General features: G+C 37.3%; 1 protein-coding gene across 6 annotated transcripts in view; it reads left to right on the top strand.

Annotated features, from left to right (window-relative positions):
* ANO5 (anoctamin 5) overlaps window positions 1-24,536 on the top strand; it is a 72,318-nt gene that overhangs the window by 12,916 nt on the left and 34,866 nt on the right. For 3 of the 6 annotated variants that reach the window (XM_053673125.1, XM_053673126.1, XM_053673124.1), the window contains exons 3-8: window positions 8,261-8,311; window positions 11,386-11,427; window positions 13,963-14,076; window positions 16,996-17,064; window positions 18,151-18,435; window positions 23,447-23,560. In XM_053673125.1, the coding sequence (XP_053529100.1) occupies window positions 8,261-8,311; window positions 11,386-11,427; window positions 13,963-14,076; window positions 16,996-17,064; window positions 18,151-18,435; window positions 23,447-23,560 (675 nt within the window). The remainder of the gene's footprint in view (window positions 1-8,260; window positions 8,312-11,385; window positions 11,428-13,962; window positions 14,077-16,995; window positions 17,065-18,150; window positions 18,436-23,446; window positions 23,561-24,536) is intronic. The other 3 variants (XM_053673127.1, XM_053673128.1, XM_053673130.1) reach the window with 3 other exon arrangements.

Here is a 24,536-nt window from a genome sequence, read left to right on the forward strand (position 1 = left end):
GAAGGTATTTCAGGTAAATTAATCTTTCCAGTAGACTCAAATTGACTGAAAGCAGTCCTTACAGAGGTATATGTCTTTGAATTGGATTAGGGCTAGTCAGCAAGATTTAAAAAACAACGGATTCTTTAAAAATAGCTTTTTAGGAATGACTGAAATTCCCACCCTGGGAAAGAAAGCCTGTCCCAGTAGATTGGCAGTGTGCTAGTCAGCTTGATAAACTGGTTGGATAAGCTGGTTGACGTAAGAGTCCCAGAAGTCCTGGGTTTCCTTTAAAAGCTCAATGGCCAAAATGCTTAGAGAAATGGACTATGAGAACTGAAGGGACTATGAAAATTGTATAGTCCAGTAATTTTTACAGTGTAATTTGTAGACCACCTAAATAAGAATTATATGAAAAATTTATTTAAAATGCAGACTCTTGGGCCCAATCTCAGATTACTAATTACTATTACTATTCAGATGACTAATTACTATTTAGGGTAAGGGCAAGAAGTCCTGATTTTTAAAAAGCACCCAGGCAACTCTTACTGCCATTCATTAAAGTTTGCAAACCACTGTCGTAAACTAGAGTCTCCACAACTAAAGTGATGTGGTATGGAGAACATATTTATTGAGTAAATGTATCAAGACTATTATCTAGAAAGTAAAGAACATGGAAAATTGAAGTTTTCGTGTCCATAGGGGAGACTAAGCAAAGATCTGAGATTGAACCAACTTCAATGATAACATACTGTCATTTTTACTTTGTCCATATTGATATCATAATAATAGATGTCTCACAGATCTTTATATGCATTTCTCAAGTTAACTTCAATTACAGTTCACATTCTGTGCTTCTGTATCTGTCACATTTATATATGGTCTAGACTTAACGCTTCTCTAACAGGAAATAATTTCATGTCATATTTAAGCTGTTCCTTATCCCTTTGCACATTTCGAAAACAGTGAATATTACTTCCTTGCCTTCAGGTTGAACATTTTTGTTCACATTTCTAAGGCTTTACATTTGGCTCATCAAACTCAGAGAACTTCAGCTATAGTATTTTAGTACTATCATGTGTCATAGTTTTGGGGTTTTTGTTTTTTAGTTGTGCTGAAATAAAACTGTTGACTGGTTGACATAGTGAAAATATTCTGATTCGAAATAATCATTCTTCAGCTGATGTACAATATATTCAGCACTGGAAAAGGTAGGCCCTGTGAGAATGTGTCTTTCCCACACACTCATCTGCATAGAGTCCATGGAGAACATGTGGGAGCCTGGGCTTTTCACTCTCCTCAGTAGTAACAAGGTGCTCAATTCTTTTCTGAGGGGTTGTTGTCAGAGGTAGCCCGGTGGAAATCCAGGAGTTTCAGCACTGCCTAGAAGTAGAGAAGCCACCCCTACTCCACTCTCTGCCAGGTGACAGTGGAGGCCATGTAGGGAGCAGAAAAGAGGCATCCGTGCACTTCCCCGCCTGGTTGGGATCAGGGAAGGCCTAACAGTAAGCTTGAACTTCTACCCCACCCAGTAGTGATGAAAAACCCTTCCAACACCCCTCCACCCCTTCACCTGCACAGAGGCTGAGCTGGAGACCTGGAATTCTGTCCCCACCGAGTTATAAGGCATCACTCCACTTATCCCACCAGAGTGGTATCAGGGAAGACTTAATAAGTCTGCTTTAGTGAAACAGAAGATTTAAATAAAATCTAGAAGCTATCTTATAATACAATAGCTTACAAGTTTAGATTTTTATAGAAAATCACCCATAATACCAAGAACCAGAAGGATAGCAACTTGAATGAGAAAAGACAACATATCAGTGCTGAGGTGACAGATGTTAGAATATCTGATTAGGATTTTAAACACCTATTATACAAATGCTTCAATGAGCAATTGTGATCATGCTTAAAACATAAAAACAACAGAAAGTCTTAGCAAAAAGGCAACACATTTTAAAGAATAACATACTGGAAATTTTAGAATTGAAAAACAGTAACTGCAATTAAAAAAACAACTCAGCAGCAGGTGGGATGAATAGAGGAAAGAATCACTGAATTTGGAAATAGAGTAGAAATTACCTAGTTTAAACAGAAGAAAAAAGAAAATAAAGAAAAGTGAACAGAACTTCAGGCACCTATGGGGCTAGAGGAGACCTTGTTCTTGTGCTACTGAAGATTTTGTCCTTGTGCTACTGAAGATCTTATCCTTGTGCTACTGAAGTTCTTGTCCTTGTGTTACTGAAGATCTTATCCTTGTGTTACTGAAGATCTTATCCTTATGCTACTGAAGTTCTTGTCCTCGTGTTACTGAAGATCTTATCCTTGTGCTAACAAAGATCTTGTCCTTGTGTTACTGAAGATCTTATCCTTGTGTTACTGAAGATCTTATCCTTGTGCTACTGAAGTTCTTGTCCTCGTGTTACTGAAGATCTTATCCTTGTGCTAACAAAGATCTTGTCCTTGTGTTACTGAAGTCCTAGAATAGGAGAGAGTGGGCTAAAAATATTTGAAGAAAAAATAGGTGAATATCTCAATTGATCAAAAATATACAAACCTACGGATTCAAGAAGTTGAAGGAATCACAAACAGGATAAACCCAAAGAAATTAACATCAATTGAACTAATGCTAGTTCAGAAAACTAAAGGCAAGAAAAAAATACCCTGAAAGCAGTGAGAGAGAACAATGCCTTAACTCTAGGGGAAAGGTACAGTAATTAGATGGTAGTTTTCTCTCAGAAATGTGGGGAAGCAGTACAGTTGTTTCAAGTGCTCACAAAAAAATGCCAATCGAGAGTGTTACAACCAGTGAAAATATCCGTCAGGAATAAACAGAAAAACCATTCTCAAATGAAGGAAGATTAAAGAAAAATTTCAACAGCACATTTGCCCTAAAAGATTAGCCAAAAGAAGTTGTTTGACAGAAAGAAAATGATAAAACAAGAAATTTTTAACATGGGCAAGGAGGGAAAAAAAACAAAGTGTAAAAATATGAGTATACAATAGACTTTCTCTTTTGAGTTTCCAGTTATATTTGACAATTGAAGTAAAAATTTTTAACAATTTCTGATATTCTCAATGTGTGCAGATAAATATTTAAGAAAATTAGGTGGACTTCTGCCAAGATGGAGGCGTAGGTGGAAGCACTGCACCTTCTCACACAACCAAGTTTAAAAACAACAAAATTTTAGCAACAAAAACGCAACCAAACCACAGAAAATTGAACTACATGGAAGTCTGACAACAACAAACCCTTCAGGAAAACCGGTAAGAGGGGCAGAGCCAGCAGCAGAGCGGGGTCAGGCAGGAAAGATCCACCAGACCCACCTGGGCACGCGGCCCAGGAGTTCCAGCAGCCATGGAAGGATCCCGGGTGTGGAGAAGCAGGCGGACCCACTGAGGGTGCAAGGCAGTGGACCCACTGAGGGTTGATCGTGGTCACACATTCTTGCGCAGATAAACCGGTGAAGGAGCTAGCAGTGAGACAGACCACACAGGCCCCAGTGGCAGGAAGCGGCAGAGGGAATCGCCATTGTCCCTCTCTGACCCCGCTCCCACCTACAGCATCACAAACCAGCGACCTGGGTGGCCCCGCCCTGGTGAACAACTAAGGCTCCGCTCCTCATACTAACAGGCACAAACAGATTAAAACATGGCTCAAGAACAACTCAGAGCCCCAGAGCCAATAAATCTAAGCAATGAAGAAATAGCCAAACTTTCAGTGCACAGTTCAAAACACTGGTGATCAGGATGCTCACAGAACTGGTTGATTTTAGTCACAAATTAGAGGAACATATGGAAGCTAAACTAATTGAAATGAAGGGAAATACACAGGAAACCAATAGTAATGGAAAGGAAACTAGGACTCAAAGGAGTGGACCAGAAGGAGGAAAAGAATGACCAAACAAAAGGATGAAGAAACAAGATTCAAAAAAATGAGGAGAGGCTTAGGAAAGTGTCAGGACGTTTTTAAACTTTACAACATCTGAATTATAGGGGTACCAGAAAGGGAGGAGGAACAGCCACGAGTGGAAAACTTATCCGAACAAATAATAAAGGAGAATTTCCCCAATCTGGCAAAGGAAATAGACTTCCAGGAAATCCAGAAAGCTCAGAGAGTCCCAAACAAGTTGGACCCAAGAAGGAACACACCAAGGTACATCATCATTATATTAGCCAAGATTAAAATGAAGGAGAGAATCCTAGAAGCAGCAAGAGATAAGGGGACAGTCACCTACAAAAGAGTTCCCATCAGACTGTTAGTGGATTTCTCAAAAGAGACCTTACAGGCAAGAAGGGGCTGGAAAGAAGTATTCCAAGTCATGAAATCCAAAGACCTACATCCAAGATTGCTTTATCCAGCAAAGCTTTCATTTAGAATGGAAGGGCAGGTAAAGTGCTTCTCAGATAAGACCAAATTCAAGGAGTTCATCATCACCAAGCCCTTATTATATGAAATGTTAAAGGGACTTACCTAAGAAAAAGAAGATAAAAAAGATGAACAGTGAAAGAACAGCAAACTCACAGTTATCAACAACCACACCTAAAACAAAAGCAAGTTAAGAGGACAGCAGATCAGGAGTGAACCATAGAAATGAAGATCACATGGAGGATTAGCAACAGGGGAGTGGGAGAAGGAGAAGGGGGAGAAGGTACAGAAAATAAGTAGCATAGACAGTGGATAGAAAATAGATGGGGGGAGAGTAAGAATAGTAGGGGAAATATAGAATCTAAAGAACTTGAGACACGTGTTCATGAACTAAAGGGGGGAAGGGTGGGGGAGGGGCGTGCAGGGTGGAGGGGAATGAAGGAGGGAAATAGAACTGTAATGGCATAATTAAAAAAAAAAAAAAAAAAAAAATTATAAAATATAATATATTTTTAAAAGAAAATATATTTAAATAGAAATATATTTCTATTAAAATATATTTAAAAAAGAAAATTATAAACAGATTTGGGGTTTTAAGAAGGGAGGGTTATATATTTCACTTGATAGATGAAACATACACATTGTATGTTGTGATAAATAATGTGTGTGTATGTATATATATAATGTAGTATCAAAATCTGATAGAGATACACTCAGAAACTATTTTGATAAATCAGAATTGAACTATAAAAATAGTTTCAATAACCTACAGGAAATCATGAAAAATAAGCTAGAGGAATATAATAGAACAAACAGAATTCAAAACAAAAATAAAATGGCAGAATTAATTCTTAATGTACCAGTAATTATATGAAATGTAAATAGTCTAAACACCCCAGTTGAAAGACAGTTTTGCAAAGTGGATTAAAACATGAAAGTAAAAGGATTAAAATATATATTATGGCTGAAAATATATACGAACATTAATAGAGAGCTGGAGTATTAAATTAATATATGAAGTACACTATGTAGCAAAGAAAATTACCATGGACAGAGCAGGACATTATATAAGAATTAAAAGTGTTCATTCAACATTAAGATACAGCAATGCTGAAGTTGCATGTACCAAATAATAGCATCATAATATGTGAAGCAAAAAATAATAGGACAGAAATGACTAATACACAAATCTATAATAGACTTCACTCCTTTCTCAACAGTAGGTGGCACAGCTAAAGAGAAAACCAGTAAGGATATAATAGACTTCACTCCTTTCTCAACAGTAGGTGGCACAGCTAAAGAGAAAACCAGTAAGGATATACATCAACCAACAGGATATAATTGATATGTATAAACTAATCAACTCGATTATAAGAGAGCACACATTTATTTCAAGTACACATGGAACATCTGCCCAGATAGACTATATCTGGGCCAGTGGAAATCCTAGAGCGTTCTTGGATCAAACTAATCAGTAATAGAACGGTAACAGGAGCATCAACAATTGGAAGCTAAACAACATACTTCTAAACAGTCCATGAAGGAAAGTCTCAAGGAAAAAACAAAGCAAAACGTTGAACTGAGTAAAGTGAAAATGCAACAGACTTGACATTTGGGGGTTGTAGCCAAAACAATGCTGAGAGAAATTTACACCGCTAAATGTTTATGTCAGTAAAGAGAAAAAGTTGAAATCAATGGTACACTTCCATCTCAAGAAATAACAGAAAAATCAAGATAAGAACAGAAATCAATTCATTCAAAACAAAAACACTAGAGAAAATTATTGAAACAAGTTGGTTCTATGAAAAGGTAATAAAATTGACAAACTTCTAGCTAGACTGACAAGGAGGGGCAGAGGGGAGGGTAGAGGAGGGAGAAGACGGGGAGGAGAGGGGAGGAGAGGAGAGGGGAGGGGAAGAGATGAGACATAACCAAAAAAAAAACAAGGTATGTCACTATAGACTGTGGATACGAAAAAGTTAATAAAGGAACACTAAGGATACATGACCCATTTGATATGAGATAAATAATTTGAAATTCCTATAATGATTAGGAAATCAAATGTATAATTTAAAAATTTTCCCCAAAGAAATCTTTAGGTCCAAATCATTTCACTGGAGAATTCCACCAAATGTTTATTTAAAGGATAATTAGTACCAGCTTTATACAGTTTCTTCCAGCGAATACACTAGGAATAAGCAGTAGCGCAATGCATTTTAGAGGCTTCCGTTATCCCAGCACTAAACCAAACAAAGACGGCACAAAAAAGGGGAACCAGCCTCTCTCATGGTCATAGACACACACATCCTCAGTTAAATATTAACTAATAAAATATGTAAAGAGTTTAGTCCCACACCAAGTGGAGATAATTTCGTGATGGAAGGCTCGTTTATTATGCAAAAATCAATTGAGATACTTAATCATAATAAGACTAAAAAATAAAACATGATTTTGTGTATTGTTTTCAGGGAAAAGGCATAAATTCAATTCCTGTAACTACACAGATTCTCAGAAACCAGGTTATGAAGGGTCTATAAACTGAGACTGTAAATTGCCGTATTGTTATATCCACAAAATGTCGGATATGCATTGGGGTTGGTGCAGGGGTTCTGAACCCAGGCAGTCCGAGTCTAGAGCTGTTCTATTAGTCACTCTGCAGTGGTACTTCTTTGAGATGCTGTTTTAGGAGCCCTGTCTAGAAGTTTTTTTTCCTGAATATCCATCTCCAAATCATCGCTTCCTGTGTTTACAATATTCAGGATAACTACTCAGTTTTTATGAGGATTCATAGATTTTCAGTATATTTCCACATTCTGTTGCTAGTGGAACTTTGTGTCCTTCATCCATGTACTCACTTCATTACATTTTATACCATTTCATTCAATTCCTTAAGGGTTGGAGGCACCCTGAGACAAGGACACACTGAAAAGGGAAATGTAGAATTGAGAACAGCATAGATATTTCTTTTCCTGAGACTAAGGTCAGTGAGAAATGAGACAATGAAATACTCAGCAAAAGGTATGAAGGAACCTTTATTATTTTATCTTACATTTTGCAAACAACACCACAGCTTTTGAGTAGAAAGTCACAACAAACTCATTTTTCCTAAAGTGAGAAATTGTAAAGTGCCTAGTCTGATTGCTTTTGAAATATGTAATATGTTTTTTGTACCCTTCTATAAGTAAAATACCTAATTGATTTCTAGCATAATTGAAAACATTACAAGGATTCAATGTAATATGAAGCTATAGTAAAGTCATACATTGTCTTAAATGCAGAAATGTAGGTGCACAATTTATTATCAGAGGCTGCTATTTCAGAATTCAATGAGCAAGGTATTCATTAGCTTTACTTGATATCTGACTTTTTTAGGTGAGTTAATGGAATTCTTTTAAGGTCCACAGGCAGCTGGAATCCAGGATCAGCAAAATGGGACTTTCAGCATTTATTAACTCATAGACTCAGTTTTCCCCATGGCTCTTTCCACTGTTTCAGTATAACTTTAATGTCATGAAATGTTTAAAAGGCTTTAAATCACTGATTAATTCTTCCCTTTGTTGTGGTCCTGTTGAGGATTCAGCATCATTAAAACAATGGAGATCCTCACTGTTTCTCTATAATATAGTAGTTCTTAACCATTTGTCGGGTTTTGTTAAGATTCAATAAAGCTACCTCTAAAATTCTCATTCTCAAGCTGTCTTTACACACACACTCCTACACTTGCATGAATACACATGCACCCATATACACACATGTACACAGGTTTACATTTCGTTTCAGGTGTTTCATAGCTCCCCTGAATTGCTGGATTAGTATATCTGTGTAGAGAAGCTAGAGCTTTGGTTGTTGAAAGTCATATCCTCTCCACTTGCATTATTATTAACAGCACTGTATCTCCCCTGGTGCTATTAGCAGAGCCTGAGCAGCAGAGAGACCAGCTTTCTCATCAAGGAAGAACCAACGGTGAGCAGCAATTAGTACAACTTTTTTCTCTTTTTAAATCAAATTTGTTGGGGTAACATTGGTCAACAAGATTATATAGGTTTCAAGTGTAGATTTCTGTGGTGCATGATTTGTATATTGCATTGTGTGCCCACCACCCAAAGTCAGATCATCCTCTGTCATCATATATTTGGCCCTGTTTACCCTTGACTACCCCTCCCTTTCCCTCTGGTAACCACCATACTGTTGTCTGTGTCTGTCACTTTCAGTTTTACTCCCACGTATAGGAAATCGTATGGTCCTCAGCGTTTTCTTTTTCTTTTCACTTTTAAAATTCACCTTCACGCTTTCTCTTTTTGAAGTATTTTTTATTAATTATGCTATTACGGTTGTCCCATTTTTTTCTCTCCTTTATCCCCCCCTGGCCTGTACCCCCTTTCCCTCCAGCATTCCCTCCCTTTGTTCATGTCCATGGGTCATACATGTAAGTTCTTTGGTTTCTTCATTTCCTATACTATTCTTAATCTTTCCCTTTCTATTTTGTACCCACCAGTTACTCTTCTTACTCCTTGTACCTTTTCCCCCATTCTGCTCTGACCCCCTCCCCACTGATAATCTTCCATGTGGTTTTCATTTCTGTGATTCTGTTGCTATTCTACTTGTTTGCTTAGTTTGTTTTTGTTCTTTTAGGTTCAGTTGTTGATAGTTGTGAGTTTGTTGTTACTTTACTGTTCATAGTTTTGATCTTGTTTACCTTAGATTAGTCCCTTTAACACTTCATGTAATAAGGGCCTAGTGTTGATGAACTCCTTTAACATTACCTGCCCTTCCATTCTAAATGACAGCTTTGCTGGATAAAGTAATCTTAGATATAGGTCCTTGCTTTTTATCACTTTAAATACTTCTTTCCAGCCCCTTCTTGCCCATAAGGTTTCTTTTGAGAAATCAACTGGCAATCTTATGGGAACTTCTTTATAGGGAACTGTCTCTTTTTCTCTAGCTGCTTTTAAGATTCTGTCCTTATCTTTAATCTTGGCTAATATAATTATGATGTGCCTTGGTTGGTTCCTCCTTGGGTACAACTTCTCTGGGATTCTCTGAGCTTCCTGGACTTGTGTGTCTATTTTTTTTTTTTTGCCAGATTGGGGAAGTTCTCCTTCATTAGTTTTCCAAATAAGTTCTCAATTTCTTGCTCTTCCTCTTCTCCTCTGGCACCCCTATGCTTTGGATGTTGAAATGTTTAAAGTTGTTCCAGAGGTCCCAAAGCCTCTCCTCATTTTTTTGAATCCTGTTTCTTTATTCTGTTCTGTTTGAATGTTTATTTCTTCCTTTGGTTCCAAATCATTGATTTGAACCCTAGCTTTCTTCAGTGTCGATTCCCTGTATATTTTTCTTTATTTCACTTTGCATAGCCTTCACTTTTTTCTCTGTTTTGTGACTGTACCCAATAGCTTCTGTGAGCATCCTGATTACCAGTGTTTTGAACTCTGCATCTGATTAGTTGGCTACGTTATCATCATTTAGTTCTTTTTCTGGAGTTTTGATGTGTTCTTTCATTCGGGTCATATTTCTTTGTCTCCGCACACGTGTTATGTTGTAAGCCTTCGGTATTTGCTAGGGTTGGGCAAGCCACTTTGCTTTGTTGTGGGACTGTATGTGGGGGACAGGTCAGAGAGGGAACAATGCCACTTGCTGGGCTCTTGCTTCACTTTCAGTCACTTCCTTCAGTCAATTTCTCATTTCCTGTCCTTTTAAAAATAAGCTGAGCTCTGGCTGGTGTGGCTCAGTGGATTGAGTGCCGGCCTGTAAACCAAAGGGTCACTGGTTCCATTCCCAGTCAGGGGACATGCCTGGATTGCGGGCCAGGTCCCCAGTAAGTGGTGCGCAAGAGGCAACCACACGCAGGTGTTTCTCTCTCTCTCTGTCTGAAAATAAATAAATAAAATATTTTTAAAAATAAATAAATAATTGAATGACTTTTCTTTTTCTCCCTTCAGCATTTTGAGAGGCTATGAAATATTTTACACTATTGGGTAAACTTTCAATACCATATACAGTCCAAGTATAATTGTAGTGATTTTACTTTCTTTGCTTGATATATGGCATGCTGCTTAACAGAAGACCTATTTTACTTTGCTATTATTTCCATGTCTTCCTTCCTCATTGTTTTATCTCTCTCCTTTCTTTAATTCACTTCTACAAAGATGTATTACATAACATTACTGCATAAAGGACTTAGGGAAATTTACTTTGAAGTCATCTTTTTTCTTTGTTCTTTAGTCTTTTCTTTCTATTTTTGTTATTTTTCTTCTTTCTAACTTCTCCCACCTTTCTAATTTAAATATCATACAAATGTACACATTCACGTGAGTGATAATACTGAATTTGTGTGTCTGTTTGTTGCAGATGTTTTCTTTCTTTTTAAAAAATATTCTTTGGCCCTAAACTGTTATATCTCTTAGCACATAGTATGAAAAAAGGCTGTATGTTGTTACTTGAGAGTCTGTACTATAGATCAAATTTGTATTAGTATTGTCAGTTTGGCAGATGAGTGAAAAAAGGTTAACACACTATTAGATTTTTTATTTCTTTAAAAAATGTATTGAATTTATTGGAGTGACATTGGTTAATAATATTATATAGGTTTCAAATGTACAATTCTATAGTACATAGTCTATGTATTGTGTTGTGTGTCCACCACCCAAAGTCAGAATTCTTTCTGCCTCCCTCAATACGCCTTTCTCTCAGGTAATCACAGGACTGTTGTGTGTGTCTGTGAGATTGGTAGTTTGTTTGTTTGTGTGTTTGTTTTGGCTTAATCCCTCCGCCTTTTCACCTAGCCTCTTCTCTCCCTCCACTCTCTGCTCCTCTCCGACAGCTTTAGTCCATTCTCTGTAACTATAAGTCTGTTTCAATTTTGTTTGTTAATTTTGTTCATTAGATTCTACATGTAAGTGAAATCATGTGGTACTTGTCTTTCTCTGACTGGCTTATTTCACTGAGCATAAAATACTTTCCAGGTTCATTCATGCTTTCAGAAATCTTCTCTTTAATCCTGGGCAGGATTTGTTAACTTTCTATTGATTGCTTCACAGCCTGCAAAGAGATACAATTTGTTCCTGAGGCGACGTCTTATGGTAAAAGCAATGCTGAATGACGCTGCTTATGCTCTGGATGGCCGCACTGATAGACAGTCTGTGTCATTTTTATCCCAATGACTAGTATTGATTGGGGTAAGGGGCACTTTGTTACTGGTTGCTGTTTCCCAGCTATTGAGGTTTTAGAATGGTGCTTTTTAATGTACGTTTTGACCTGATTAAAGCTATGGCACCTTCTCCTAAAAATGGGTATATGTGTGTGTGTTATACATACATATATACATATACACACATATACACCAATACAACTCATATACAATTTCAGAGGTTTATGAACCCCCAACAGGAATCTAAGTTTATGAACTTCAGAATAAATACCTCATTCAAAAAAAGGCACCTTAATATTTGGCTCATATATAGGCATTTCTAATAGCAAATAAATTTAAATACAAACACAGACTCCTACACACGATGCAAAATATGATCTCAGTGTCACGTCTTAGGCAAAAGTTAAGAATGATGGGTTTTAATAGTATTTGGTTGTAGGTAACAACATTATCAGGTGTTTCTGCCCCTGTGGTTTCAACCAGTTTTTGTTAACAGTCTTGACGTGTACCTCATGGTGATTTATAAGGCCACCAGTGATTTTGTTTGCATTTTAAAAGTTGCAGTTTTTAGTTAGGGTACAACATAACAACAGAAGTTTGTTGGCTTTCAGGAGAAGGGATGCATATACGTATACCCATTTTGACTGAACCCTCAGGAAAATGTAATTGAGATCACTATTCTAGCTACTTTGTTTATTCCTTCATAGTCAAGTACACTGCGTGTGACTTTGGCTGGCTGCTCTGTGTGCATCCTCTGTTACCAGACCTCTCTGTGGACCTAGATTTAGCCTGTCCAAACAGTAGGAGCACTTGTAAATATATGTTGCTTTTTAATAAAATACCATGCAAAAGATAGCTGTCCCATATTTAGAGCAAAAGGGTATTTGTTCCCTCCATTACTTGCTTTGATTACATTTAGTCTGATTATTGTGATTTTTTTTGTCCCAGTTGTCTTCCCCAAGTTTTAGTGAATTTCCTATGTTAATACTATAATGATTTACAAGAGAGCTCAAATAATTTGTTTTCTTTAATTTTACATTTTTCAGTGATTTGTAATCAATGTATAAGATAACAGTTTGAGTTTTCTCAGGTTCCTTTATTTTCTTTTAGGAGAAGGGAGATGATCATGTAATCCTTTGAGGTATAAATAACTCAGACATACCATTTGATTTATTGTATTTTGATATTTAATTTTCAGACCCTAAACATTTTTTGTTTCTTATTCTATTTTTCCACCCATTTCCTTCTGTGCATTGGGAGCTACTTCTTTCTCAGACACACCAGCTTTGTCTTCATATAGATAAAATACAATTACTCTGTTCATAGACAACAGGTCATATGTGAGATTTCTGTCTTGTTTGTCTGTGACTGATCTGCATTTATTCTTTTTAATGGGAGGACTGTCTGGCCTGACTTGGGTGCAAAACAGCATAGAACACCATAATAAAAGAAACTCATAAACTGATACAACAGTTAATAAAATTTTTAAATTTAATTCTTCACTCAGTGGTTAGATACAGGAATCAGAAAGTTGTCTAATATACGTTAGCATCACAGGGATCGAGAGATCACCGACATCCACTGCGTTATCTATTTGCATCATTCTGAGTGTTATATGGGGGCTATTCCGAGCATTAAGTATTATACACTATACGTAAACTCTATGAAGAAGGCCAAATTAGTCAAACATGAAATCCCTTCTTTCTGAGGCTCTCTAGTGTTTTACAGTTTTGAAAGGGAAGATGCCATTGAACTGTACAAAATGTGAAAGATGAATTTGAAACTCTGATTACCAAACAGAGAATTGATAACACAAATTTAGACAAGGATTGCTTTTGGCTTGCCTAAGAAGTTGATGTCGAAAGGAGATTTGCATGAGACTTTACTTGTACTGAGGCCAGCGGCAAGCTACCTGCTTCCTAATTTTTAACTGCACCTTGATTTTATTTTTAACCCTTAAAAAGCTGAATTAGAAAGTGGCAATTTTATGAAATCATAGTATAAACTTTAATCATAAGTTTATTTTTGATACTGAGGTTCATTAATTGTTCTATAATTAAATACTCCTAAAGTAGTATGTGACCATTATTTCTTTGTTGAACTAAGTGGCATGTTGTTTAATGAAAATAACAGGTCTCTTTCTGAATGTGTATTTTGGGATCGATGTATATATATATATATTAATTTTATATTTGGGTATAATTTTATCATTTTTGTTGTGTGCATGTTGTTAATATACTTAGTTTCATCTTGAGTCTTTATTGTTTAATATATATCTCCTTTATGGAACTTCATTTTCTAAAACAAGCATAAATTTCTGTTGAGGAAAACCCTGGTTGTCTTCACCTGCCATTTTAGGACTGAAAAAAATGAGATGGTGATTAGGTTTTAGCTTATAAGGATATCATATTTTTGCCATTTGAAAATAGAAATATAATTTTAAGTTTGTCATTCCTGTCTCCTACAGTTCCAAAAAGACAAACAAAGTAAAGACTCTATCTTCTTCCGAGATGGGATTAGGCAAATTGATTTTGTGCTTTCGTATGTTGATGACATAAAAAAAGAAGCAGAGTTAAAGGCGGTAAGTACTTATGTGAAAGAAATGGGAATAATGAAAAAGAAACACAATCTAATTCGACAGGGAGGTTCCCAGTGAATTTAATCGTAAAAGACAGAGCCCTCGAGGTATTACCAAAAGCTGAAACTGATTAAGAAGACAACAGAATAGGCAGAGTAAAAGTGGACGGGTATAGTCAGTTCTATTTTTGGAACATTTTGGACACCAACTTCTTTTTTATCTTGCAAATTTCTGATATGTTTGCATATAGTTTACCTTAAATATTAAATGTGACCTCTAAAATTTGAGTCGTATGTCTAAATACATATCTTTTGTATACAATTTTAATTTAAATGTTCATTAGTCCATTGTATATGAAGTAGCCTTTAGGTTATGCTCTGGTCCTTATTTTCATTATACCATTTCCCTTCATGAACTTATTTATTTTTTACTTATGCACTGTATCAAACACCATGCATTAATTCATAACACCAAGGACTTTGTCTTGTTCACCGCCATATACCAAAATGCCAAGGATGGAGATTGGAGCATAATGAATGCTCAATACAGGTTAGGTATTTCAAAAAATGAATTAATACATTGTTTCTTATGTGTAAATATATATACACATCTACTAACATACTCACACAAGAAATAAATGTTCTATGAAATAAAAACAAAAAATGACGGATATTATCCCCATAGGACCTTGTACCTACCGATTCCTGTCCAATTCTTCTGCCCTTTCCCTGGAAGCCCCTCTGCTACGCTTCTGCATGTACACACTGTCAGCTTTTCTGTCCCTTCTCTCAGTGTCCCCTTCACACCTGCCTGTTCACTGAGGTTGCCTGCCTTCCCCAACAGCTCTCCCAAGTGGTGATTGTGTTTTCCTCATACAGCCTTTTCCCAGAGGTGGGTAAATGTTTACCTGCTCGTAGGATATTGTTGATTACCATCCATTCTCCCCAGAATTCCCGAGCTTTAAATTTTATCCGAGTTGTCACTACCATGCACTGTTGCTGTCATTCATCTGTCCCTGCTGGGTCTTCCCTTTATTTCTCAATGATTTCAGCCTCTGGTTCACTATCGCACTCTCCAGCAATGTTTCTTTTCCTTTTAATTATCTATAATCTTGATGCATATATAGATGATTATTTTAGCCTCCTACCCTCTCTGTTCCTTGAACTCCCTTTTCTAATGACCTTAGTCTCTAACTCAGCCATTCACTCCCCTAGAATACATCACTAGCGACAACTGCAACTCTTTATAATCTCATTCCAGGCATTCATTGGTCTGATCAACCCCTCAGATCTTTCTGACTAATACCATTCTGTTTTTCAACTACACCAGATAATATACAGTTATCTGAACCATCTTTTTACTGCCATTCTATATTCGCCCCTTTCCTCTGCTTATCCGGTGTAAGTCTTATGTCAAAAAATCTAATTACATCATTATTTAGGCCTCAAATTCCTTGCCTTAATTATAGTTACTTGGCAAATCAACAACTTTAGTTAAACCTAACTGCCCACCTACTCTGTGCCAGCAGCATGCCGGAAGAAAGACATACAGTTCACTTACTGACTGTACCTCATGTTTGTGCCCATGGACCTCAGCCAGGCCCTTAATACTGTCTGGCAATCACACTTTCCTTCCTTGTATTACTCTGCTCCCACTCTTTTGGATGACCGTTTTATTAGTTTTTCTCTCTCCTCACACCCCCAGTACCTCCTCCCCATTTTCAGGCTTAGCTGACCATACTCTTCTACTTCACTGGGAAAACTGGAGTGGAAGAGAAGTTCTAAGTTTCCATCACCACCTCCATCCATTTGCCACCATCTTCACCTGCATAATCTCCCATTCTGCCCATTACCATAGAAAAACTATTCTTCTGCCTAAAGCCAACACCTCCACTTGTGCCCTGGGTGCCTTTTCTTCTTGCCTACACCAAGACTCCCCCAGGTCTGGTCATGCACTGGAAGGACTCACAGGGCACTGCATATAGTCATACCGAGTAATCAGCAAAAGGGAAGGATACGTGGGGCAAAGTTCAGAGAAAACCAGAGCAGGCTCACAAGACTTCTCTTTCAGTGAAGTCGTACAGAATGCACTTAATTCCTCTGATAACATGAAGTGTCATCTGCTAGGGAAGATCATTAAAGACTCATTGCCCTAAGATTTTATTGGGGGCTGATCGCTCACCTTCTCACCTTCTGCCTGGCACATACCAACATGTCATAGTCCCAGAAGGAAAGCAGGTGTTTAGCATAAACTGTATTGTTTGTACAAACAGTTAAGGTAAAGTGAGCAACTTCTGTCACTTTGGGGGATTGTGGGAACCCTCTGGAAAACCAAGTCCCCAGGCACCAGTGCCGCCCTGCAGGCAGGTCTTTCTGAGGATAGCAGTTTCCCTTCTGGGGAGCCAGTGTTTTTTTAGCAATCAGCACAGGGTTTTGAAGTCCACAAGTAGTGATTATTTGCATTTAATTTAATTTTACTAAGTGAAGCTATTCTATTCTTCAGGATCAATAAGGCATGGTAATATTTTGGCTTAAAATCACGTGAAGTCTCGCAGTTACTTGAAGGGTACTGAGAGCTTTGTAACACCATGTCTTCCCAAATGGGAGCATGATCTGTTTTCCCGTATATTCAGGTTTCTTAAACATTATATAGTCAAGTTTTGTACATTTTTTCAGATAGAGACCTGGTACATTTCCTGGAGATTATTCCTAAATACACTGAGTTTTTCCTTGTCAAACTGTGAAATTACAGTCCAGAGGAAAAGCAGTACATGGCAGCAAGATGGGGTAATACATGGAGCACTTTTATGGGAGCCCGTGGGGGGACCCGAACATCGGAGGCCTAGTCGCTGTGGAACAAGTCCGTGTGTTACTGTGTAAATAAAAGTGTTCTACATAATTCTGTTGGCTTGTGTTTCCATAGGAGAGGAGAAAGGAGTTTGAAGAAAATCTCAGAAAAACAGGTCTTGAGTTGGAAATTGAAGACAAAACGGTAAAAATAGTTGATAATTTATACCAGAGGCTTGGCATGTTAAGTGTTATTTTCTTCTACTCTGGTCTTTGAATAAGATACACTTTGTGCTTGGGAGTAATTCAGTAGGGTTTTTAAAAAATTATTTTCTAGTTTTGTTTTTTATTGTTGGCTCCAAATGTGTGTACTGGGAATGGTAATGTCTGCTGTGGTTCAGGTAAACTGGTCTTCGCGCTGAGGCGATGAGTAGAACACTCTGGAGGATACAGGGAAAGTGCAGATACGCCCTCTGTTTCATAGCCGTCTCATCTGCAAGGCTCCTGTAATCTGGCAGCCAGAGGAGCTCCCCTGGATGCTCATAGCACAACCGGCATTTAAGCCAAGGAACTTTATCTACTCATGAATATGACAGTTCTTTTTTTTTTTTTTAATCCCATACCATTGACTAGTTTTCTAGAATTTTCTTCAAAATTGTTTTTACAGATATATATAAGGTTCTATGCTGTACATGAAACTCTAATGTTCTCTAGTTTTAAATGAACAGTCCTTACTCCTCAGTTATGCCTCTTTTTTACTGAACTAATAAATGTGTATTATACCACACAATCTGTAGCGAGATTCTTCTCCTGTTTAATGAACTGTTATTATCTAAAGTTCTTCCTCTAGGTGTAGGCTGTACATAGAAGCTAGGTACAAAGAGTAAGTGCATCTTACACTTTGTAAGTATCTTGTGATAACCCTAAGCACTGAGCTCATGGCTAGTTGCTAACACGTAAGAGATTGCCCAGAACACATATGTATCTGTTTATTTTAGGCTAGTATACACTGACCCTGAAATATGTTTGAAAAAATATTCTCTCTTTGTCTTTCTCTCTCTTTTTCTCATACACACACATAACATGTACATACATGTATATGTAATTATATATACAGGATATAACTGTTTTGAGCAATTGCTCTTCTAAATATTATGCTAAAAATTTTAATAAATTGACTGTGCTGTGATATTTTTAATTCGTTCGTGATTTTATACAATTTTGTTTCTCTTCCTTAGGTCAATAACAAAGAGCAGTAAGCTTTCTTTTATCTTGCCTCCTCTGTATACAGAACTCTGAAGATGGAAGAACTTACTTTGTCAAGATCCATGCCCCTTGGGAGGTGTTAGTTACCTATGCAGAAGTGTTGGGGATCAAAATGCCCATTAAAGAGAGTGATATTCCCCGACCTGAGAAAATACCCTTTAGCTTTTTGCTCGGGCCTCTGAAGCTGGCAAGGAATGTGAAGCATCCTCACCCTGAATATTTCACTGCCCAATTCAGCCGACATCGCCAGGAACTCTTCCTCATTGATGACCAGTCAAGCTTCTTTCCGTCCTCAGCAAGAAACAGAATTGTAGGTAGAGAAAACCTCTGTGCATTTCCCTTCACATAAGGGATGGGAGTCTGCGTTTTCTTTACTACATGTGCATCTGCAAACCTACGTCTGCAAGGTGTTCCTGCCTAACTTCAGTCATTTATTTAGTGATACTGGGTGGGTTTGAAAGTCTGCTTGGGCCACCGAAATGTGTTAACCTCCCTAGCTGTTTAAAAATGAATGGTTGCTGTTGCAGACATAGTAAAGAACGAAACATCATGTGATGCTCAGGAAAGAATTTAATTCAGAGACAGAACTCTGATTTTTGTAAGATCTCTGGAAAATGGTTTTACGACCTTAGAGTTTGGTTTTGTAAATTCAATGTATAGTAGGAGGCATATTGGTCATTCCAAATGGAAATGGAATGTTTTAATTTCTCTATTATAGATAGGATTTGAGAAGCCTCAGAACTTTTTGTTTTCATTTAAAACAATTTTCAGTCTTTTGAGTAATATTCTCTCTCCATTTGTAGTCCCGAATCTTTTAAGTTCACCATTGAAAACCTCTCCCCTGAAGAATCATGGTTGTTTCTGTGCTTCAGTTGCTTTGTGTAGAGCAAGGACTGATGTCTGAGACGTCATAGATAGGAAAGGCTGTGAACAGCTTCTGGAACATACTAAGTAAATGCTCAATAAATGCTAGTTATTATTGCTGTGATTTTAAAGGGAAAAAACTCAGGTTCTGTTTTGCTCTTACCCCTTCTATCTCTTGCCTGGTAATGGAATGGCCAGGGTTCTGGCCCTTCCCCTTGGTCTGCTTCCCCTGTTTCCCGGAGCAGTGGGACCCTTCATTCCCTTTAGGTTCAGTAAGTACTCTTACCTGTCTTAGAGGAATCTTGAAATAATAATTTTTCTAGTTCCTTCATCTATTTTTAAGTTTACTGACAATCATATTAAATAGAATGCAATGCCTACAATTAACATGTAAAAATGTGACTCTACAAACTAAAAATTGCCTCCCTTTTAATTCTTACCAGAATTAAAAAGCAACAACCCTATGAGGCAACCTATAAAGGAATGAAGAGCGCATGACATGGAATCAGAAAACCTGGTTTCAAGTCCTAGCTCTGCTACTTTCTAAACAAGATAGCCTCTCATAAAATAAAGATAATGATAACACTGGAATTATTGGGAGAACTAAATGAAAGAATGCATTGTATATGAGACCCTCTGCAAACTGTAAATTACTTCAGATACCCATGTTACATTAAAAAGTAACAAAAGGCCATCATGTGAACCTGTAGAAACAAATTAGGAACTTGATCGGGAATAGAAATGTCAGTATTCACTAATCATTCTTGATCTTTGTAAAGAGTGTCAATACCTTAGGTTCATTTAGCATTAAAGATCAACAATTTCCCTTCCTACACCAGTTCTGTCCTTGCTCCATTGAGAAAGTTATTTGGGAGGCTAATGTAGAAAAGTCTCTTCCTTACTATCCTCATTACTACCCTTACATTCTAGTTTATGTCTGTACAAATTGAACAGTGTTATAAGAACGTTTTACATTGGTGTGGAATTTTGTACTTTTCAAAACACATTGACAATCATCATGACAAATATCTCTCTCAATGTGTATTTTGTAACATCTTACATAAATGTAACAATTTCATTAAACATTTCCACTTCTGGCAGCTATTGAGTTTCCAGCTTTTCTGATATTACAAACAATTCTGCAAGTTTACAACCTAGTATTTGCATGTTTCAGCATATATGTAAATGTGTCTGTGAAGTGGATACCATCTGTAAAATTTCTGGATCTAAAAGCAAGCACATTTAAAATTTTATATATATTACATATACTTTATAAAATATGTATTAATTTAGAGTCCTAGTAACATAAATACAGACAGATCCACAAGTCGTAAGTGTGTGCCTCATTGAATTATCACAAACTATGCAGCTGCGTAACCACCACCCACGTCAAAAGAGAAGACCATTCTGGTGCCCCAGAAGCTCGAGTGCCTTCTCACAGTCGCTATTCACTTCCTCTTCAGCAAAGGGCAACTCTGACTGCTCACAGCAGAGATCGGGTTAGCCTGTTACTAAATTTTTTACAGGAGAATTGACTCATACAGCACTTGGCTCAGCATTTATTTGGATGACTAATGAAGCTTTGTATGAGGTTGCTTCTTATGGAAATTTATTTGTGTTATGCTTTTAATTTTCATTTCCCCAATAGAAATGAGGCTGATCTCCTTGTATATATTTATTGGGCATTTAGATAGGCACTTTTATGAAATCCCCTCTAAAGTTTTTGTCTGTTTTTCATATAGGTCTTCTCTTGTTGATTTGTAAGACTAGGGTATATATTTTTATATGAGCTCTTTATTTGTTATATATTTTACTGATCTTTTCTTACTTTGCGCTTCCCTTCTTTCTTTTAATGGTTTCTTCTGTTAAACAGGTGTTTTTAATTTTCACATAGCCCACTTTTTCAGGCTTTTGCTTTAAAAATAATGCTCTTAAACTTTCCTCCCAAGATCATGAAGTTCATTTCCTATCTTACCTTCTAGGACTTGTTATTTTGCTTTTCACATTGAGGACTATCCACCTGGAATGAACTTTTGTGCATGGTGTGAGATGGAGTCCATTTCCCCCACTATGCGTAGTAATTTAACTTGCACCAACTACTGAAACAAACATTCGATACTTTTTACAGTATTTTACAATTCTACCTTTGTTATAACTCAAGTATCTATATAGTCTGAGTGTCCCGCAAGGCTTGATTTTGTGGCTTCGATCTCTCTATTTTTGTATCAATACAGACAATGTTGACACTGGCCAGTGTGGCTCAGTTGGTTGGACCATGCTCCCTGTGAACCAAAAGGTGGCAGCTTCAATTCCCAGGATTCCCAGTCAGACCATGTGCTTAAGTTGTGGGCGGTTAATCTCTGCTCAGGGTGCAGGGCACCCTGGGGAGGCAAACAATCTGTGCTTATCTCTCACTTTGATGTTTCTCTCCCTCTGTTTTTCCCTTCCCCTCCTTCTAAAATCAGTAGGCATGTACTCGGGTGAAGATTAAAAAAACTAATAGTGTTGAACTTTATCTGAGTTCTCCAGTCCTAGAAAACTGGGACATTTAAAGGAATCCCCCACTCTTCTCATTCCGGGCAACTGCTTGCTACAGAGAACCACCTGTCTCCATGCGACTTAGAGAATATCCGTAGCTAACCTCCCCATTCCCAGTCTGACTTGGCAGAACCATTTGCCACAGTGTTCAACCTAAATTCACCTGGTAATTGAAGTGTTCATCTGGGTTGGTTGTCTTTATCCAAAAAATAAACTTCTCGTATCTTTATGTCCAGCAGGTAGTTACAGTCGGGAGCCAGGAGCCCGGGCCATACTCCCATAGAAACAGGACGATAGGGATGCCTTCTTTGTTGATGTGTACATTTAAAAGAGATAGTTCCTAGCAAATTGAAGAAAACCACTCCTGGGTTGGCAAGAGGCTTAATTAGCTTTTAAAAAGACTTACATAAATCCAAAGGCTAGAGAAAGAATTTAGAATTATGAGTACTCTATTGGAAATGCGCTAAGAAAGGGAAATTGGAGGAAGTCTTCATTCCTTTTGGCACCAGGGAAATTTCAGGTCTTCTACACCCATAGTTACCCTCAGATACCTCCCTCTGTTATTCGTAGTAGTAAGGGTCAGTCAGACTGGGGCCCTCTACATTCCCATTCTGTTTGCTGAAAGTTTAGCTGAGTTATTTATCCCCATTGACCAAACTTTAATGAAAGTTCTTTCTTCTCCTCAGGACCCTAAACTCTGACTCACCCTCAACCTGAGCCAATACTGGCATCTAGAATAGCCCTTCCTTAAGCACAGTGAAAGATACTTCCCTAACCTGGCTTACTTCTCCCTGTAAAAAAAAAGTCCTTTTCTGCCTAACTTTGAGAAATGCTCACAGTTGCTCACAGATGTCCCCATTGCAATGGTCCACCTCATCCTCTTACAATAACCTTTTCAAATAAAATCTTTCCTAAGTCTGGATTTGTTTTTATTTGACAATACCATCCTACATGTATTATAGTTTTATAACAAGTTCTAGTATCTGGTAGAGTAAAATTCTTAATTTTGTTAACACCCCAAGACAGAGTTCTTTTGGTGAATCTTTCCTGAGAATATAATTCAAAGTATGTGCAATACTTAATATTTATCACATTGTTTATAAATATTAAAGCTACCGTACATAAATTAAGATTGACCAAGATGGAATATTATGCTCACTTTTAATGTAAATTAACCAGATTAAAAAATGGTAATTCAAGTACAATAATCATTCCAATCACAGTTTCTTTAATGCTAAAATATAAAAATGGGGGGAAGCAAATACATCTGAAATAGTACTAAAAGGATCAAATTCAGCAATCAGGAAAGCAGACATTCTGAAAAGTTGCTGGAACACAAAAAGCAGGTAAGATTGAATTGACCAAAATATAAGACCTGAGGACACCAAAGCCCAAATTATATGGAGGAGAAGACTCATGTAAAGATACAAGTGACAGCAAAATAGTTGCAGAGGTATGATAATCCTGACTTAATAAATGTAGATACCAAGAAAATGCCTTGTATAAATATCAGAGTAATAGAATTATTCAGACAGCTTGCCCAAGTATCAAATCCACTCCACATTCCCCTAATTGAATCGTTAGTTGTAGTGATATTTGACTCCATCTTGAAGCCCTAACTGTAACAGGAATTTGGGCACAAGAGACTCCCAGAGGAACTTGGCAGAGAAGCAAAACAAGTTGAGATTCAGTCTCCACTCCCCCCAAGGGAACAATGGGCTCTCATACCCAGGGGCCGAAATACCCGCAAACCCCATGTAGCCCACCCTCTACATCTTCCCCCAAACCACAAAGGGAAGATTTCTTCTGTAATCACAGTCCCTACTTACAGTCAAAGCAGACATTGTTAAATTGTGATTGAAAAGAATGTAGAAAACCTACATTCATGAAATGCTTGTCTCTTTATTCTTACCTTGTAGGTTTATTATATTCTGTCACGATGTCCTTTTAGCACAGAAGATGGGAAGAAAAGGTTTGGGATTGAAAGACTCCTGAATTCTAACACTTACTCCTCTGCCTATCCACTCCATGATGTAAGTATTAGCTTGGTTTCCCTTTTTTGACCGGTTGCTTAATCCTCTCACATGCTGGGAAAGTCCCTAAAGGCTCCCTGGTTGCAATCTGAGAGCTTTATCGCCAATACTGATACACAGAATTAATACCTGTTTACACTGAGGTTGTAATGGAAGTTCATTTTGGGAAAATTATTACATTTGCATGTGATTTTTCTTTAGGACCCATATTGAAAATAGTGGTTCTAGTAAAAGGACATTTTAGGACATAATATTTGGAACTTCTATCTGAGTTCTTCAGATCTTTTCTCATGTATAAAGTTTTAAAGCTGTAAAGGACTTAAATTACATGCATGAATTAAATGCCTTCAGGTACTCATTCATCAAAGGCATAACTTGTTTTAATTATATTGAAGCATTCTGTTAGATATTACTGGAATACATCCATGAATTGCTCACAGACTTGGGATTTCCGGGAAATTAGTGGTGTGCACAACATCGAAACAGGCCCCTGTCTGAACCTTACTTCAGTCCGTAAGAAAGGTTCAGACCAGTTACTGCGGCTCAGAAGAATGATTCTTGGAGGCGGTCAGATCATTGTGTGAAACCATTGACCTTCATCAGTTTAACAAAGAAGGGGCATTCTATATGATGCACCCATTCAGTCAAACCTGAAAGCTTGGTGGCCTAGTTTCTGGGGGAAACTTTTTCTTTTGAATATTACATGTTTAAATACCACCAGCTGTTGGCAGTAGACATCTATGGCTAAACGTATACGAGCTATTTTGAGATAAATCATGACTTGGACCTTTCATTTCTTTTATTCCTGTTTTATGTTTCCATACTTATCTAGACTTTTTGATGACATACCCTCTTTTATGAGAAACCCATTCCTTAGGAATGTAGAACCAAGTATGTCCATTTAAACAAGTGGCCTCTTAATCATTGCTTGTTTTTTTTTAAGGTAATGTTGCTCTAGTAGTTTCCAAAAGCCCAA

The sequence above is a fragment of the Artibeus jamaicensis genome, unplaced genomic scaffold (assembly GCF_021234435.1).
Source record: "Artibeus jamaicensis isolate MK-2021 breed Jamaican fruit bat unplaced genomic scaffold, CSHL_Jam_final contig_797, whole genome shotgun sequence".
NCBI classification, from domain to species: Eukaryota; Metazoa; Chordata; class Mammalia; order Chiroptera; family Phyllostomidae; genus Artibeus; species Artibeus jamaicensis.